The 19,154-nt window shown below is 47.2% G+C and overlaps 1 protein-coding gene across 7 annotated transcripts in view; it reads left to right on the plus strand.

The window, feature by feature from the left end:
- Nucleotides 1-18,511, plus strand: part of FAM107A (family with sequence similarity 107 member A) — a 92,641-nt gene extending 74,130 nt beyond the window's left edge. For 6 of the 7 annotated variants that reach the window (XM_038740638.1, XM_038740639.1, XM_038740641.1 and 3 more), the window contains 3 exons: nt 11,928-12,102; nt 15,039-15,195; nt 15,650-18,511. In XM_038740638.1, the coding sequence (XP_038596566.1) occupies nt 11,928-12,102; nt 15,039-15,195; nt 15,650-15,796 (479 nt within the window). In that variant the 3' untranslated portion in view covers nt 15,797-18,511. Of the gene's footprint in view, nt 1-10,145; nt 10,171-11,927; nt 12,103-15,038; nt 15,196-15,649 lie in introns of those variants that run through there. The other variant, XM_038740645.1, reaches the window with a different exon arrangement.
- Nucleotides 18,512-19,154: the final 643 nt, after the last annotated feature.

The raw sequence follows: 19,154 nt of genomic DNA on the forward strand, positions 1-19,154 counted from the left end.
CATGTCCGTAAATATAAAGATCATTTTCTTACATTCTGTACTTACTGGTCTCCAATATTTCAAAGTGTATGAGGAGTGTGTATGTGTGGCCGGGGGGTGGCATAGGGAGTTGGGGGTGTCAGTGGGGACAGTGCTGCTGAGAATGAGCATTATACTGGCCTGCTTTTTCAGGGGCAGACAGAGATGGCCAGGAGCCGGTTGTTTAGAGAATAGGAAAGAGGGACCAGGAAACTCTTAAGAATATTTAGCAGCAGCATAGAATACTGCTGCTGCTGTCAGGATCATGGTTTCTGAGGATAAGGGCAACAGAAGCAACAGCATCTCCCACCCAGCTTCCCTGTCCCCAGCCCACACAGCCATACTCAGTCCTCCATCACCTGAGCAGGCTGGAGGTCTTAGGTGTAAGCTGCAGAGTTTTCGGTTCCACCAACCCTGGCCCCAGAAAGACCCAAAGCTCCCTACTCATAAACAGCTTGTCCACAGCCTTCCACTTCCTGCTGCATGGCAGAAGCCCCCAAGGAGAGTCTTTCCTAAAGGCCATCAAGGCCAAAGCCCAGGATGGCAAATTTTATGGCAGCTGGCCCCCTGCTCCTTTAGACTGCCACTGATATCACTTAACTTCTGGGCCTCAGTTCATCTGCAAAATGGGGGTTCAATACCTGTCCTCCCTCCTACTTAAACTGTAAGCCCCATGTGGGACAAAGACTGTATCAATCTAATTATCTTGTCCCTACCCCAGTGCTTAAAACAGTGCCTAATGCATAATAAGCATTTAACAAATACCATTTTTAAAATAATAATAATAATGGTATTTGTATTTAAGTGCTTACTATGTGCCAAGCACTGTTCTAAGCGCTGGGGGAGATACAAGGTAATTAGGTTGTCCCATGTGGGGCTCACAGTCTTAATCCCCATTTTACAGATGTGGTAACAAGCACAGAGAAGTTAAGTGATTTGCCCAAGGTCATATAGTTGACAAGTGGCGGAGCCGGAAAAAAAAAAAAGAAGCTCAGAAAACTCAAGGCAGGCCTCTGTAGAAGGACTCAACCTACTCAACCTTCCTGTCCTGCCACCGACCCCCGGCCCACGTCCTCCCTAGGGCCTGGAATGCCCTCCCTCTGCCCATCCGCCAAGCTAGCTCTCTTCCCCCCTTCAAGGCCCTACTGAGAGCTCATCTCCTCCAGGAGGCCTTCCCAGACTGAGCCCCTTCCTTTCTCTCCCCCCAACATCTCCCTCTCCATCCCCCGCATCTTACCTCCTTCCCTTCCCCACAGCACCTGTACATATGTATATATGTTTGTACATATTTATTACTCTATTTTACTTGTACATATCTATTCTATTTATTTGATTTTGTTAGTATGTTTGGTTTTGTTCTCTGTCTCCCCCTTCTAGACTGTGAGCCCACTGTTGGGTAGGGACTGTCTCTATATGTTGCCAGCTTGTACTTCCCAAGCGCTTAGTACAGTGCTCTGCACACAGTAAACACTCAATAAATATGATTGATTGATTGATTGACTCAAGGGTAATACATCCAGGCAGGCTGTATGGTGCCAGCTCCAGGGAGTATTGCAGTAGTGTGGCCGAGTGTAAAGAGCACAGGCCTGAGAGAGGACCTGAGTTCTGATTCTGGCTCTGCCACTTGCCTGCTGTGTGACCTTGGGTAAGTCACTTCACTTCTCTGTGTCTAAGTTCCCTCATCTGCGAAATGGGGATTAAATACATGTTTTCCATCCCTCCTACTTAAACTGTGAGCCCCAAGTGGGACAGGGACTTATTCATTCATTCATTCAATCGTATTTATTGAGCGCTTACTATGTGCAGAGCACTGTACTAAGCGCTTGGGAAGTACAAGTTGGCAACATATAGAGATGGTCCCTACCCAGCAATGGGCTCACAGTCTTATAGTGCTCCCAACACTTACTACAGTGCTTGATACATAGTAAGTGCTTAATGAATACCATATTATTATCATTATTATTGTACTCACCTCAGCTGGAAAGGCAGCTCTCAGTGATTCCCAGCCACCCTCCCTGGCCAGGCCTTTGCTGCTCCTTAGTAAATCTGAATCATCTCTCCCAATATATAAGCTGTTTGGATTTGGCATCTTTTCTCCTACTCAGGGGATAGTTTTATTCTCCTTTCTTGATTTTGAGATTTTTTTTCATCACTAAAACTCCTGCAGACATTGAAGTAGCCAATGTAAATATCTGGAAGTTGAACTAACCTCTGGCTTCTGTGGCTGGTTTGTATTCATTATCACTGATTCAGGAAGAAATCCTGACAAAGACAGAGCTAGGAAACTCCAAAAACTATTTTCATTACAAAGAAGGTTGTGTAAATTTTCTGAACAACTGTTACAAAATAGATGTTTATGTTCTCTCAGTCTGCTGCCCAGACAGCCTGTTGTTCTTGGACATAGCATTCTACATACCCCGCCAACTCATCCCAATCCAAACCCTCCCCACCCCTCGCACCCTTCCCCCTCCCTTCCCTCCCTCGACAGCTGCTGCCAAGTGTGGCCTCTGGAACCCCCACTCCGTTTTAAGTAAGATCCCTTTCATCCTGGACCTATTCCTTTCCAGCTCTCTACTCCTCCTCGACCTAACTGAAACATGGCTGTCTCCGGACGACACGGTCTCTTCTGCTGCTCTCTCCAGTGGAGGCCTCTTCTTCTCCCACTCCCCCGGACTCACCGGAAAAGGAGGAGGTGTCAGTTTCCTTCTCGCCCCCCAATGTCGCTTTCGCACTATCCCTCCTCCCCCTTCCCTTTCCTTCCCTTCCTTTGAAGCCCACATTATTCGCCTCTACCACCCCCTCCAGATTCTTGTAGCTGTCATCTACCGCCCTCCCGGCCCCACTTCCAACTTCTTTAACGACTTTGACCCCTTCCTCACCTTCCTCCTCTCCTTCTCCATGCCCACTCTGATCCTCGGAGACTTCAACATCCACATGGATATCCCTGATGACTCCTCTGCCGCCCGCCTTCTATCTCTCCTCGACGCTGCCAACCTCTTCCTCCACCCCACCTCACCCACTCACCAGCTTGGTCATACCCTCGACCTCATCATCTCCTATCGCTGCACTGTGTCCACCCTCACCAACTCTGAAATCCCTCTCTCTGATCATAATCTTCTCACCTGCCTCCTCACTCACACTCCTTTCCCCTGTAAATCCATATTACTCCCTCACAGAGATCTCCGCTCTCTTGACCCCATCCATCTTTCGGAGCGCCTCACACCCCACCTCACCACCCTCTCCTCTCTGCCCAGTCTTGATGATCAGATTACTGCTCTCAACTCTACCCTTTCTACTCAGCTAGACTCACTCGCTCCCCTTTCCCTTCGCCGCTCTCGTACCACTAACCCACAGCCCTGGATCACTGCCACTGTCCACCTCCTTCGCTCTTATGCTCAAGCTGCCAAACGCTGCTGGCGAAAGTCTAAACACCATGCCAACCTTGTTCACTTCAAGTTTATCCTTTCCTGCCTTAACTCAGCCCTCTCCTCTGCCAGACAAAACTATTTCTCCTCCCTTATTGACACCCATGCCCATCACCCCCGCCAGCTCTTCCGTACATTCAACTCCCTTCTCAGGCCCCCGGTTCCTCCCCCTCCTCCTTCCCTCACCCCCAACGATCTGGCCTCCTACTTCATTAACAAAATTAAATCCATCAGGTCCGATCTCCCCAAAGTCACTTCCCCCCATTCTCCAACCCCCCGGCTCTCAACACTCTCTGTTACTCTCCCATCCTTCCCAGCAGTATCCTCAGAGGAGCTCTCCTCCCTCCTCTCAAGTGCTACTCCGGCCACCTGTGCTTCTGACCCCATTCCCTCTCATCTCATGAAATCTCTCGCTCCGTCCCTTCTCCCCTCCTTAATTTCCATCTTCAACCGCTCACTTTCCACTGGTTCCTTCCCCTCTGCCTTCAAACATGCCCATGTCTCTCCCATCCTAAAAAAACCCTCTCTTGACCCCACCTCACCTTCTAGTTATCGCCCCATATCCCTCCTACCATTCCTTTCCAAACTCCTTGAATGAGTTGTCTACACGCGCTGCCTCGAATTCCTCAACACCAACTCTCTCCTTGACCCCCTCCAGTCTGGCTTCCGTCCCCTACATTCCATGGAAACTGCCCTCTCAAAGGTCACCAATGACCTCCTGCTTGCCAAATCCAACGGCTCATACTCTGTCCTAATCCTCCTCGACCTCTCAGCTTCCTTCGACACTGTGGACCACCCCCTTCTCCTCAACACGCTATCCGACCTTGGCTTCACAGACTCCGTCCTCTCCTGATTCTCCTCTTATCTCTCCAGTCATTCATTCTCAGTCTCTTTTGCAGGCTCCTCCTCCCCCTCCCATCCTCTTACTGTGGGGGTTCCCCAAGGTTCAGTGCTTGGTCCCCTTCTGTTCTCGATCTACACGCACTCCCGTGGTGACCTCATTCGCTCCCGCAGCTTCAACTATCATCTCTACGCTGATGACACCCAGATCTACATCTCTGCCCCTGCTCTCTCCCCCTCTCTCCAGGCTCGCATCTCCTCCTGCCTTCAGGACATCTCCATCTGGATGTCTGCCCGCCACCTAAAACTAAACATGTCCAAGACTGAACTCCTTGTCTTCCCTCCCAAACCCTGCCCTCTCCCTGACTTTCCCATCTCTGTTGACGGCACTACCATCCTTCCCGTCTCACAAGCCCGCAACCTTGGTGTCATCCTCGACTCCGCTCTCTCATTCACCCCTCACATCCAAGCCGTCACCAAAACCTGCCGGTCTCAGCTCCGCAACATTGCCAAGATCCGCCCTTTCCTCTCCATCCAAACCGCTACCCTGCTCTTTCAAGCTCTCATCCTATCCCGTCTGGACTACTGTATCAGCCTTCTCTCTGATCTCCCATCCTCGTGCCTCTTCCCACTTCAATCCATACTTCATGCTGCTGCCCGGATTGTCTTTGTCCAGAAACGCTCTGGGCATGTTACTCCCCTCCTCAGAAATCTCCAGTGGCTACCAATCAATCTGCGCATCAGGCAGAAACTCCTCACCCTGGGCTTCAAGGCTCTCCATCACCTCGCCCCCTCCTACCTCACCTCCCTTCTCTCCTTCTACAGCCCACCCCACACCCTCCGCTCCTCTGCCGCTAATCTCCTCACCGTGCCTTGTTCTTGCCTGTCCCGCCATTGACCCCCGGCCCACGTCATCCCCCTGGCCTGGAATGCCCTCCCTCTGCCCACCCGCCGAGCTAGCTTTCTTCCTCCCTTCAAGGCCCTACTGAGAGCTCACCTCCTCCAAGAGGCCTTCCCAGACTGAGCCCCTTCCTTCCTCTTCCCCTCGTCCCCCTCTCCATCCCCCCCATCTTACCTCCTTCCCTTCCCCACAGCACCTGTATATATGTTTGTACATATTTATTACTCTATTTATTTTACTTGTACATATCTATTCTATTAATTTTATTTTGTTAGTATGTTTGGTTTTGTTCTCTGTCTCCCCCTTTTAAACTGTGAGCCCACTGTTGGGTAGGGACTGTCTCTATATGTTGCCAACTTGTACTTCCCAAGCGCTTAGTACAGTGCTCTGCACACAGTAAGCGCTCAATAAATACGATTGATGATGATGATATAAGAATAATGTGAAATGTAAGTTACTATAGTAACGATTCCTTCTTACTGGTTCCAGAATAAACATTTGCTCAAAGCTTACCTAACTTCTTGACACATACAACTGCCTCATCAGCTCAAAGCACCCTTTTTAGTTACCTGGAATATGTGATTTCTTTATAAGCTTAGGTACCAAAGCCATCAAAAAGGTGATCCATGGATCAGACCCCTGGCTTTCATTTCAGCCATTATCTCCATGTTTACTAGCTTTTGCTTATCTGGAATAAAAATTGCATCAGATCTCTTCATTCTCTGATCCTTAATTCTACATTTTTACTTTCCATCTGAAACCTCTGGAAGTATCTGCTTTTACCCAATTTCCCTTATTTCCAGTTGCAAACTTTTCCAATGAGTTGAGAATTGGGACAAACTTGTCGAGAAGATCCTGGACAGAGTTTAGAGCTGTTCTGTTCTTTCTCTTGTAATTCACCCAGGCAATGCAGATTTTATATAATGGCAAATAATCAATCAATCAATCGTATTTATTGAGCGCTTACTGTGTGCAGAGCACTGTACTAAGCGCTTAGCACTGTATTAAGTGCTTAGCACTGTACTGGTTTAGTTATTGGGTTTGAAACTCTTTACAGTCTGCCACCTTCTGTGGCTGCTGCACTAGGTTCTCCCCCACAGCACGGTTCCATTCATTCATTCATTCAGTCATATTTATTGAGTGCTTACTGTGTGCAGAGCACTGTACTATGCACTTGGAAACTACAATTCAGCAATAGAGACAATCCCTGCCCACACTGGACTTACAAGTCTAGAAGGGGTGAGACAGACATCAAAACAAGTAAACATGCATCAATATAAATAAATAGAATTATAGATATATGCACATCAAAACAAGTAAACAGGCATCAACATAAATAAATAGAATTATAGATATATACACATCAAAACAAGTAAACAGGCATCAGTATAAGTAAATAGAATTATAGATACATACACATCAAAACAAGTAAACAAGCATCAGTATAAATAGAATTATAGATACATACACATCAAAACAAGTAAACAGGCATCAGTATAAATAGAATTATAGATACATACATATAAACATAAGTGCTGTGGGGCAGTGGGGAAGAGCAAAGGGAGTGAGTCATGGTGAAGGGGAGGGGAAGCTGAGGAAAAGGGGGGCTTAGTTTGGGGAGGACTCTTGGAGGAGGTGAGTCTTCAGTAGGGCTTTGAAGGGGGGAAATGTGATTGCTTGGCAGATTTGAGGAGGGAGGGCATTCCAGGCCAGAGGTAGGACGTGGGCCAGTGGTCAAAGGTGGGACAGGCAAGATCGAGGCACAGTGAGAAGGTTAGCGCCAGAGGAGTGGAGTGTGCGAGCTGGGATGTAGAAGAGAGAAGGGAGGTGAGGGTAAGATGGGACGAGGTGATGGAGAGCTTTGAGACCAGTAGTGAGGAGTTTTGTTTTTTGTAGATCTCCAGAGGTTGATAGGCAACCACTGGAGATTTTTGAAGAGGGGTATAACATGCCCTGAACATTTCTGTAGAAAGATAATCCAGGCAGCAGAGTTTAGTATGGACTGAAGTGGGGAGAGGCAGGAGGTTGGGAGGTCAGAAAGGAGGCTGATACAGTAATCCAGTCGGGACAGGATTAGTGATCGTACTAACGTGGTAGCGGTTTGGATGGAGAGGAAAGGGCAGATCTTGGCGATGTTGTGAAGGTGAAACCGGCAGGATTTGGTGACGGATTGGAAATGTGCGGTGAATGAGAGAGTAGAGTCAAGGATGACACCAAGGTTGTGGGTTTGTGAGATGGGATGGGTTCCATGACAGGTAAGACAACTTCCTGGAAAGCCATCATTAAGCCATCATTATGTTGGGCTAATTGACCTACATTCCACTACTTAAGTGGTGGCTTGACAAAATGATGATTCCCTTTTCAAGTCCCCTTTCGGCTCAATTTGGACCCTACTAGCACAGAGAGTGTGAGGTGGGAATGGGTCCTGTCTTTCATTTTCGAAGCCCCAGACTCGTCATGAACCTCCCAGTGCTTCTTATCTGCTCCTGGTCCTTAATACTGTACTTTTCTGGTGATAGTAGTCTTCAGTTCAGGCAGCCTACAGTGAGATTGTATCAGTGAGTGTCATTGAGAGGGAATCTCTTGCACACTTTGTCCACACAGCCCTGGTATTTTTTCTGGCCCCTTGTCATTGGGGCAAACATTGCTCAGACACCAATGGTTATGAGGGGAAAAGCATATGTTTTACCACCAGCAAGACGAGCACTTGAGTTGCTTTTGCAGTGGTGGAGATGGTTTGCACTATCGACAGTCTCTTTTTCCTGGCCCTGTACTGTATCAAAATAATTGTGGTTTTTGTTAACCTCTTATTACATACCAAGAACTGTACTATGCACTGGGGTAGATACAAGATAATAGGTCCTACATGGGCCTCACAGTCTGGATAGGAGGAAGAACAGATATAGAATTCCAGTTTTAGAAATGAGGTAATTGAGGCACAGAGGAGTTAAGTGACTTGCCCAAAGTCACACAGCAGACAAGTGGCAGAGTTGGGATTAGAACCCAGGTCCTCTGACTCCCAGGCCCGTGTTCTCTCTGTTAGGCTGCTACTATGCTAGTACTGGACTAGCCCAAATGAGATCTCTGTTTCAACTCCCTGCGGGTCTCTGAGATTTGTGGATCTCTCTCAAGTCCCTTCACCTCCCTGTGCCTCTCTACTTGCCCGTGTTTAACAGGAATGGCAATATCAGCCCCTGCAGCCTAGGTATTAACCTTGAGTCCTCACCCTCTTTACCCCTGACTTTCAAGCACTACCCCATCAGGTCTCTCGCTCTTATTTATTAACTCCCTTTTCCCCTACACCTCAGATCACACTCTTTCAATTCTCAGGTTGGTTCTGTCTCTAAATCCTGTCAGCTTAACCTCCACGACATTTCCCAGCCCCTCCTCTTCCTCACCATCCAAATGGCCATGACCCTGTTCAAGGCACCAGTTATATAATAATAATAATAATAATGGCATTTGTTAAGCGCTTACTATGTGCAGAGCACTGTTCTAAGCGCTGGATACAAGGTGATCAAGTTGTCCCACATGGGGCTCACAGTCTTAATCTCCATTTTACAGATGAGGTAACTGAGGCTCAGAGAAGTTAAGTGACTTGCCCAAGGTCACACAGCAGACATGTGGCAGAGCTGGGATTTGAACCCATGACCTCTGACTCCAAAGCCCGTGTTCTTCTCCACTGAGCCACGCTGCTCCTCTATATCTTGACTAACCTAAAGTATCAGCCTCTTCACTGGTCTCCCTGCCTCCAGTCTCTCCCCTCTCTATTCCATAATTCACTCTAATAACCAGATCACTTCCTCTATTGCTCTGTGAGGCATAGATTACATGGACACAAGGATCCTAGTTGACACTTTGATATTTGATTAATTGATGTATCTCCTACAGCTATGCTGCAAGAATGAATAACCCTGCTTTTACTGAATTTGTTTTGTAGTCTTTCAGGACTGCGCTGAACAGAAATTGTGCTTTGCAGAACCCAAATGCCTGTCCCTAGTCTGCCTGCTTCAGCCTCTCTCACAGGTTGATTTTAATGATCTTCGAACCAATAAACTACATCTGTGTGGGCTGCTGCTTCCTTTGGAAATGCTGAGTCACTGGGGTTTCTGCAATGAGCTGTTACAAATATAGGAGCAGCTTAATGCTTGGTCATCAAGCTATGGTCATGCACTATGTGATGCTGAACTTTTCCCACCAGAGCACAAATCAATTTTCTTGTGTTGCTTTAATTTAAAAGAACAGCCTATCACACCTATCATGCCTGCCCCTTTTTTTCAACTGTGACCCTGTAAATTGAAATTCAATTTTATTGATTCAAGTTTTACTTCATAACCTGCCTTCCCTCCAAATCAATCAATGATATTTATTGAGCACTTACTCTGTGCAGAGTATTGGTAGAGGACTCCCACACACCCACTCCCAAAAAACTGCCCAGTCCCCCAACAGAGACCCTCGATCTCTAGACCCTCCCCCCCAATTATCCTAAGTCATCATGAGAAGTAGCATGGCCTAGTGGAAAGAACATGGGCCTGGGAGTCAGAGGACCTGTGTTCTAATCCCACCTCCTCCACTGGTCTGTTGTATGACCTTGCCCCAGTTCCCTTATCTACGAAATGGGGATTCAACACCTGTTCTCCCTCCTACTTAGACTGTGAGTCCCATGTGGAACTTGATCATATATTGCCTTATGCTCTGCTGCTTTCTCTATCTGTAACTTACTTTAATGTCTGCCCCTTGCTGTAGATGGTAAGCTCCTTGAGGACAGGGATCATGTCTACTAACTCTATTGTATTGTACTACTGTTATTATTCATGGTATTTGTTAAGCACTCACTATGTGCCAGACATTGTACTAAGCTCTGGGGTAGATACAAATTTGGACACAGTCTGTCCCACATGAGGCTTACAGTCTTAATCCCCATTTTACAGGTGAGGAAACTGAAGCACTGAGAATTTAAGTAACTTGCCCAAGGTCACATAGCAGGTAAGTGGCAAAGTCAGAATTGGCCTGTGTTCTTTCTACTAGACCACGGTGCTTCTCTAGGCCACATTGCTTGTCAGTTGCACTCTAAGTGCTTAGTACAGTGCTCTGCACACAATAAGTGCTCAATAAATACGATTGATTGAATTACTCTCAACTCTCCCAGCAAATACGGGGCAATTATGATTTTTTTCATTTGAACAGAAAGTTGTGAATTTGTGTTCTAACCTTCATCAGGAATTACCATGTTCTACCACCCTCTCCCCCCAACCACTCCCCCAACCAGCTTTAGCATAGAGGAGAGAGACAGCTTGCATTGGAAATTTATTTCCTTCAGAAATAGTCCCACACTAACTCACATTGTCTAGGAAGTATATTGCAGCCAGAAGACCTTGGAACCAGCATAGTGAAAACTTTCCTGCTCCAGCTCTACCATTTCCTTGTGGGCAAATTACCCATTCCATTCCAAGGAAATCTCTTCAGGGGCACTGGATAAAGTCTAAAGGGGCTGAGCACCCAACATTATGGCAGCAGAGAACTACTGAAATATCTGGCTACCACTGCTTCCAATTCTTTGGGCCTATGGCACAGTTCACTGTGAGGAGCATGAGTGATGCAGATCAGGATATATTTTCTTCTCTAAAGCCCCCCTATATCCTCTTTTCCCATTTCATCCCCCTCTGCCTCAAACAACAGCTCCTGTTAAAAAAAAAAAAAAAGGGTAAGGATAGTATCTTGATTCATTCCATTCAGCCTCAGGGCCCAATGATCAAGACTGGCCAACTTGCTCTGCACAGGACCAAGTAAAGAACCACATTTGGTAACACTTTTGATGTAGGTATTGGCACTGGCCCAAAGCTAGAATGGTGAAGGGAGGGTGGGGGGAGGGTGATAGTCTGCCGTGTCTGTGAGGCCTAGGTATTCATTCATTCATTCAGTCATATTTATGGAGCGCTTACTGTGTGTAGAGCACTGTACTAAGGTATGTGACTCATCACCCTGAGGAAACCCCACCAGGCCAAACTCTTGAGAGCCCCAAACATTTCTCCCCAGCTTCTCACCCTACACTTCTGGAAACTTGTACACGAGGACAGTGGAATCCCTGAGACCAAGGCTAGTTTCCAGCCACCTTGAGTCAGTGGAAGTCATTAGAAGAGTGTGGAAAAAGGGCCAGGACACAAATATGTCTCCTTCTTAGGGAGAGAGCTCCAGGCCCCCCTGAAAGAAGCCAAAGGATACAAAACACCCATCTGGTGCCTGGGGGCACCAGACCAGGGTCTCTTTGCTTTAGAGACCAGTCTCACTATGATTAAAATGAAACCACGCCTCAGAGCAGAAAGGATAAGTAACTACTTCATTCTCAGTCATCCACTCCCTGTGGATACTCATAGAATCCACAGGGTATCATTTTCAGGCCTTGTTGACTCTGAGAATGGCCTGCTTCCTGGAAAGTGAACTACTGAATAAATAGAAGGGTTAAAAATTGACCCAAAGTTGAATTTCCCTTGGCTGTTTCCCAGATAGAGAACAGTGACTATGGCCTGAAATGAACAAGGTCATTTTGGTTCATAAGAATATAATAATATGGCTGGTCAGTTCAGTCACTGGCAGCAGCTCTTAAAAAAGGGTTTATAACCACAGATGTTTTAAAAATATGTAGAGATTGATTCTTAATAAATGAACCCGGGGTTTCCAGTTGAGATGAGAATGTGGCTGCTTCTTTCCTCTCATCCAGATCTCTCATCTCTCTCTTCCTGCAGCTTCTTTGTATTCGGAAATCCAGGTGGAGCAACCTGAAATTGGGAAAACCATGGCTCATCCAGATTATATGGATCGAGATACCGAACTCATCAAACCCAAGAAGCTCTTGAATCCTGTAAAGGCCTCAAAAAGCCACCAAGAACTGCACAGAGAACTCCTCATGAACCACAAAAGGTAGAAGAGGATGGAGGGCCTCCATAATCTTGTATTTAGATTGGGATGGAGACCAAGAGGCAAAATTTGTCAGTGGTCCAAACCCTCTGACCTTTTAGGCAATTTAAGGGAGAAGAACCTCAACCACAAGTACAGTGCTCTGCATGTAGTAGGTGCTACCGATGCTGAAGCGGGAGCAAGCTCAATCAAGGGGCTTGTCAGTAGTAGTAGTATTCATCAAGTGTTTACTGTGTGCAGAGAGCACTGTACTAAGCACCAGGGGAGAATAGGAGCAGCCTGGTGTAGAAGATGGAGCAAGGGCCTGAGAGTCAGAAGGTCATGGATCCTAATACTGGCTCCGCTACTTGTCTGCTATGCGACCCTAGGCAAGTCACTTCGCTTCTCTATGCCTCAGTTCCCTCATCTGCAAAATGGGGATTGAGACTGTGAGCCATATGCGGGACAGGGACTGTGTCTAACCTAATTTTTTGTATCCACCCCAGAGCATAGTATAGTGCCTGGCATGTAGTAAGTGCTTAACAATTACCATAATTATTAATACACAGGTGGGAAGTAGACCTGGTCCCTGTCACTCAGAGGCTCACAATCTAAGCGTTTCAGTGGGGAGAAGGGACTGGAGACAAACCCATTAGGAGTGATGAAGCGCTAAAACACCACGAGAGCAAATACACAAAATAGCTCAAAGTCATGGTGGGGATGGAGGAGTCTGAGAGCACATGGAAGCAACTAGTATCCCTGGTCCGGAGTACATGGAGCATGCCAGAAGTGGAGCTACTTGATGGTGGGAGGGAAGGCAGCAGTTATGGCGGTGCTTTTTTTGGTGGCAATGGAAGAGTCCGAGAGCTAGAGGGCACAGTTTTGGACCCCATCTTAGCACACACAGAATGTGCCGGGAGCAGAAATAGAAATGAAGCATTGGCCCTCATCCTCTCTGGGAAGCAGCGTGGCCTAGTGGATAGAGCATGGGCCTACCAACCTGGGTTCTAATCCCAGCTCCATCACTTGTCTGCTGTGTGACCTTGGGCAAGTCATTTAACTTCTCTGGGCCTCAGGTACCTCATCTGTAAAATGGGGATTAAGACTGTGAGCCCCATATGTGACATGGACTGTGTCCAACCTGATTAGCTTGAATCTACTCCTGTGCTTAATACAGTGCCTGGCACATAGTACTGGCCCACGTCATCCCCTTGGCCTGGAATGCCCTCCCTCTGCCCATCTGCCAAGCTAGCTCTCTTCCTCCCTTCGAGGCCCTACTGAGAGCTCACCTCCTCCAGGAGGCCTTCCCAGACTGAGCACCCTCCTTCCTCTCCCCCTCGTCCCCCTCTCCATCCCCCTTGTCTTACCTCCTTCCCTTCCCCACAGCACCTGTATATATGTATATATGTTTGTACATATTTATTACTCTATTTATTCTACTTGTACATATCTATTTATTTTATTTTGTTAATATGTTTGGTTTTGTTCTCTGTCTCCCCCTTCTAGACTGTGAGCCCACTGTTGGGTAGGGACTGTCTCTATATGTTGCCAACTTGTACTTCCCAAGTGCTTAGTACAGTGCTCTGCACACAGTAAGTGCTCAATAAATATGATTGATTGATAGTAATTGCTTAACAAGTACAATTAAAAAAAAATTAGAAGGAGGAAACCTGTAGTTACCTTCTGGAACTTTGTAACACCACACATACCCCTCAGTGAGCCCTAACCTTATGACCAATCCAGCAGGGGTCCGTGATCAGGAAGGGACAGGGAGATTGGAGTCATCAGTGGGCCCTTCACAGATTTGCCCATCTGCCCTCCTGACCTCAGAGGCCTCATGGGAATTTTATCTTTTACCCAACTCCCCCTTCCCCCCATGCATCCAGAGGCTGCTCCCCTGCTACCCCCAAGATGTCCCAAGAAACAGCACTGAAGCAGCAAGACCCTGCCACCTTTGTTTTGACTGCAGCCCTTTACCTGCCTCCTTAGGTTCCATACAAAGTGGGGGAAATGAGTTCAAACCTGACATGCATGTCCTGAGGCCCCATCAGTCCCCTGATTTCTCTCTGGAGTAAAAAGCAGGACAAAACCAAACCAAGCAGAGGGGATGTTTCATTCAGTCGTATTTATTGAGCACTTACTGTGTGCAGAGCACTGTAATAATAATAATGGTATTTGTTAAGCACTTACTATGTGCCAAACACTGTTCTAAGCACTGTACTAAGCGCTTGGGAAAGTACAACACAGCAATAAACCAGAGGAACTTGGGAAATTCCTCAAGCTGAACACATCCAAAACCTCTATCCCATCCCACAGGGTGGGAAGAAGGTTTTACTCTGATAGCTGTGCAGAGACAATCAGTAACAGTGACAATGAGAATTGTAGTGCTGAGATTCTGCCTTCTGAAATCTCTTCAGAAATGTTTCTCAAGGCCAGTCCTGGCCAGACCAAGCCAAGTTGAATCCTTGCCTGATTTTCAACTCCCCTTCCAGCCAAACCACTCCAAGCCCATAATCCCTGCTGTTTCACCAGGTTGAGGCAGCAGTAGCCACAGAGGGAAGTACTCACACAGTCCCTTTCTCCCACCACACCCTCTGGGTCCTTCTGGCTGCGGCCGCTGCTCTGCCAACCTGAGCAAGAAAGGAAATGAACTGGAGGAGGAACCAATAGGCTGCTGGTGCCTGAGCGCCTCCCCTATTCAACACCCATGCCCCATTGAATCAGAGGAGAACAGATATACCAGCATTTCATTTCACAGGCAGGGAAACTGAGGCTCACAGGAACACCACCTAATCAACAAACGTCGCAAGCTAGTGGTGAGCCACAATTTGCAGGCAGAAGCCCCCAACTCCAGTTCCCAGTAAGTAACTGCAAGGCTTGCTGCGTGAGAGTTAAGGAAAGAATTTAGCAAAGCTGCTTTTTCACCTCAAACCTCCTTGTCCCTGCCATGTATCTCACAGAGGCTTGGGTCTGGATAAGAAGCCAGAGCTTCAGAGAGTCCTGGAGCACAGGCGACGAAATCAGATGATTAAACAGAAGAAGGAAGAGGAGGAAGCAAAGAAACGTAACTCTCCTTTTGAACAAGAGCTCCTGAAGAGACAACAGAGAATGAATCAGGTAGAACAAACCTCCATATGCTTCGTTCAGAGACATCAGGGCAAAGTCTTTTCACCCCCGCCCCCCAGGCGTGTGGGGGGGCATAGAGGAAGCTTAGCTTAGTTTTACAGACCTTCTGAAGCCAGGGAGTTCTCTTTATTTTTACCCAGCTCAAGTATCCTTTCAGGACATTCTGGAGTGAAAATACTTGTGTAGGCCGTGAGTGAGCAGAAAAGCCCTAAGGGAACTCAAATCTGGAGGTGGGGGGCTGAGGTGGGGAAGGGGAGTCTAACACATAGCCTGTGAAGCCAACACTTTCCATCCATTCCCATGCAGTAATAATGGATTGGTGTAGCTGTCCAGAGACTGGTTGACCATCTTGGAAGGCCAAGCCTAGATAAACTGTTTCCAGTTTCTTTGATGACTCCCACTGGGATACACCCCCAAATGAACCTTCTGATTCTCTCTTCTTCAGCTGGAGGAGGAACCAATAAAGGAAGAAGAACACACACCTGAATTCATTAAAGTCAAAGAAAACTTACGGAGAACTACCACGCTTGCCAGCAAGGAGAGAGTAACTTCTACAAAAACTCCTGGGAATAGTCCATCCTACTTGATGTAAACCTCTCCACTCCAACACCTCTGTTCTTAACAGACATCTAGTGCCAGGTTTTTCCTGACATTCTTACCCTAGTAGCAGTGCTTCTAACAAGGCATGATCTGAGACAAGGTATCTCAATGCAAAGATGTAGCACTTAGTGGTAGGTTTACTAGCAAGAGAAGTGGGGCAGGAATGGCCAACAGCCCCTCTCCACACTGTGGATGCATCCTAACATCCATTTGTCTATTAACTTTTGGCCAAGATCTTGAGAACTCTGGAGCCCTCAAAGTGGAGCTCCTCAGTGGGATGGTTGGATTCTCCAGTCCTTGTGGGGAAGCTCCCACAGTTCACCCTGTCTGTGGCAAGAGCTTGGGGCTCTGTGGGTAAAGCACTTTTGACATTTTCAGCATATTAGCTGAAGCCTCTCCTTGAATGTTCTGCATAATCAATCTGTGCCAATCTCTAGAAGATTCTGAACCCAAGGTCTCCCAGGGGCTTTCCCCATGGTGAGCTGCTGAGAGTGACTCTGCAGGCAGAAAGAGCTGCAAGGTATGCCAGCATCTCAGGGCTTGAGGGACTCAGGGACTTCATCCCCTCCCCAACCTGTATTTGCTGGATTTAATACAGGTGGCACCTGTGAGGAAGCTTTTCTGGGAGCCACATTTTCCTGGCTTGCCCGTGCTGCTTGGGAGCCACAGACCAGGGGACTGAAGTCAGTCTGGCTGCAGCAGAGGCTGGGAGGATACTGATCTCCCAGTAACTGATAGGGTGTAGGTGTCTGGACCAGGACTTTGAGCCCTTCTTTGCTTGCTTTTCTGGTCCCATGAGTAAATACATGGGATACTTTTTCCCCCATGTCCACCGCCACTTAGCTGAACTTTGACTTCTGGCTCTTATCCTTAAGCTTCTGCTCCTTTTGTGACTCTGAAACACTGTTTGATGCCTTGCACTTATGAGAACTCAGTTGGAAAATTTAGATTCATCCCAACCCCAAATTCAAACCGAAGCACAAAAAAGATTAAAATGGGGGCAAGTCAAGTAAATGATCAGAGAGCAGCTGTGTCTGAGAAAGAAGGAGTGGGGCAAAACCATCACCTTTTTTCCTACCACTCCCGTGACTCACGGACTCTGGACAGTTTTCCAACTGAGCACAAGGTCACCTGCCACCCTGGACTGGTAGTAAGGGTGGGAATGACACCCCTGCTTATATCAGCTGTCCTAGTGCCACCATTGCTGGAGACAGGCACATCCTATTTATTACTAGTCCTCTAGCCTCCATAATCTAATGAGGAATCTGTGGTGGCTTCCTCCATCATAGCAATGAGCCTCAAAAATGCCAGTGAAACAAGAGCATCCTTAAAGAGTTGTGGGGCTCTGGGGCCCAATTGGTCATGGGCAGGATGGATATGGTTAAAGAATGGAGCATTTGCCCTAAATCACCCAGCCCTTTGATTCCCAGATGGGCATTTTATCACACACACACCCGTGCCCCGACATACATAGGTCTCCAGACATCCCTGAACCACTGTGGATTGGCAGCGAGAGGAGAGAACAGTTAGCTAGGGCCCTGGTAACTCGGGTGCAGAACCGATCTCCCTCCTCCAGCTGCCCACTATGGTATCATCAAACCCTATTGGCCTTCCCTAGGAATGGCCCCACAGTGAAAATATCTGCCACTGCTACTAGAACCTTAATGAGAGTGAGGCACAGTGGGGTGAATTGGGGGAGCTGGAGCCAAATCCTTTCTTTAATACTCTACTGTTTCCTTGTCACTATTTGCATAGTATTTTCCTCCCACTTGAGCATATACACTAGTTATTCTTTAGAACATCAGATGGTCAAATATCACTGCACTCTCCCCTTAGGTTCTTGGAGTGCAGAAACAGAACTACCCTGGTTGAAGCAGTGCAGTTGGGTTGGGGCCTGAGTCTTCTGGGGAGACCATCTCCAGTTCTTGAAGAGACAGCTCCAGCCAGAACCCTGCACTGGATTCCCACCAAGGCCTTCTACCCCGGTTGGCTGACTTGCTTAGCAAACCCATCCCCTGGAGAAAGAAATTTGCATGGGAAAAAAGAAGGGGATCCCATTTATCACGAGGAAGTTGTGAGACAGTTGAAGAAGGGTTTGCAGGAATGTTACTGTGATTCCAGAGAAAGATGCTGGAGCTGCACATCTGGTTTCATTATACTAGGTACAGAACATGTAAACAGCTGAGTTGTTATTTGTCATGCTCCATCATTTAACCCTCCATTTTCCACCCTCCGATCTGGTGACCCCTTCAAAAAGGAAAGGCCATTGACCTACAATGCAGAACTCAGACCTTGCCTCACAATCTAGAGTTAAGTTGTAGTGGCCGCAGACTGTGTTTAATTCATGGTGCAAAAAGTTGATCAGTGGCAGCAAGGAAAAGACCAAGTTAGTTCTTAGCAGCTGGCAATCCTGATTTCACTTTCCTCGTGAGGTGATGTCTCAGTTATAGCTGGATCTTTAGTCAATAGGAAACATTGATAGGCATGACCCATACCATTGCACCATGTCTGGAAGATCAACAATTCCTTTTTGTGGACAGATGTAAATATGTACGTAGCCCTCTATGCACACACACGCAAACACACATATATTGTTCTTAAAAGTCAACATGAGTAGGACCTTTTTGACCAGAGAATGATGATGATATTTTCAAAACTTCCCAAATTAAACTTAAAGATGCTTAAATAAAGTTCTCCAGCTCTTCTAAAGCAATCAGCCTGAAGTGCCTTTTTATATTTCACTCTTACTGGATATAAAGCTCAGGATTGGGGTGAAAAATGTGATCCATGGGAGGGTCACGCCCTCCTTATGGCCAGGCAAGATTTCCCCCATGGTTTACAGAAGAAGTCTACGGGGAGGGAGGAAGTGGCAGCCACACCTGCTCCAGCCTTGTCCAACCCCTCCCTTCTGGACACTGGAGTTGTGGGGAGGCTAGCGACCTGACAAACTGCAGAGCAAGCATGTCCTAGCAGATAGAGCACAGGCCTGGGAGTCAGAAGGACCTGGATTCCAATCCTCGCCCTGCCCCTTGTCTGTTCTGTGACCTTGAAAATGTCACTCATCTCTGTGCCTCCATTACCTCATCTGTAAAATGGGGATTAAGACTGGGAGCCCCTTGTGGGTCATGGACTGTGTCCAACCTGATTACTTTGTATCTATCCTAGTACTTAGAACAGTGTCTGGCACAAAGTAAGCACTTGGATACCATTTTTTAAAAAGAACCGCACTCTCTGGAACCAACAGGTGAGGAGGTAGGGGGGCAAGAGTTGGAAGATGGACTGCAATCAGAAAGTGGAGGGGAGCAGAAGCAGATCAGGGTCATGGGGCCCTCACTACTTTCTTAGATGCC

This window comes from Tachyglossus aculeatus, chromosome X1 (genome assembly GCF_015852505.1).
Source record: "Tachyglossus aculeatus isolate mTacAcu1 chromosome X1, mTacAcu1.pri, whole genome shotgun sequence".
Taxonomy (NCBI): domain Eukaryota; kingdom Metazoa; phylum Chordata; class Mammalia; order Monotremata; family Tachyglossidae; genus Tachyglossus; species Tachyglossus aculeatus.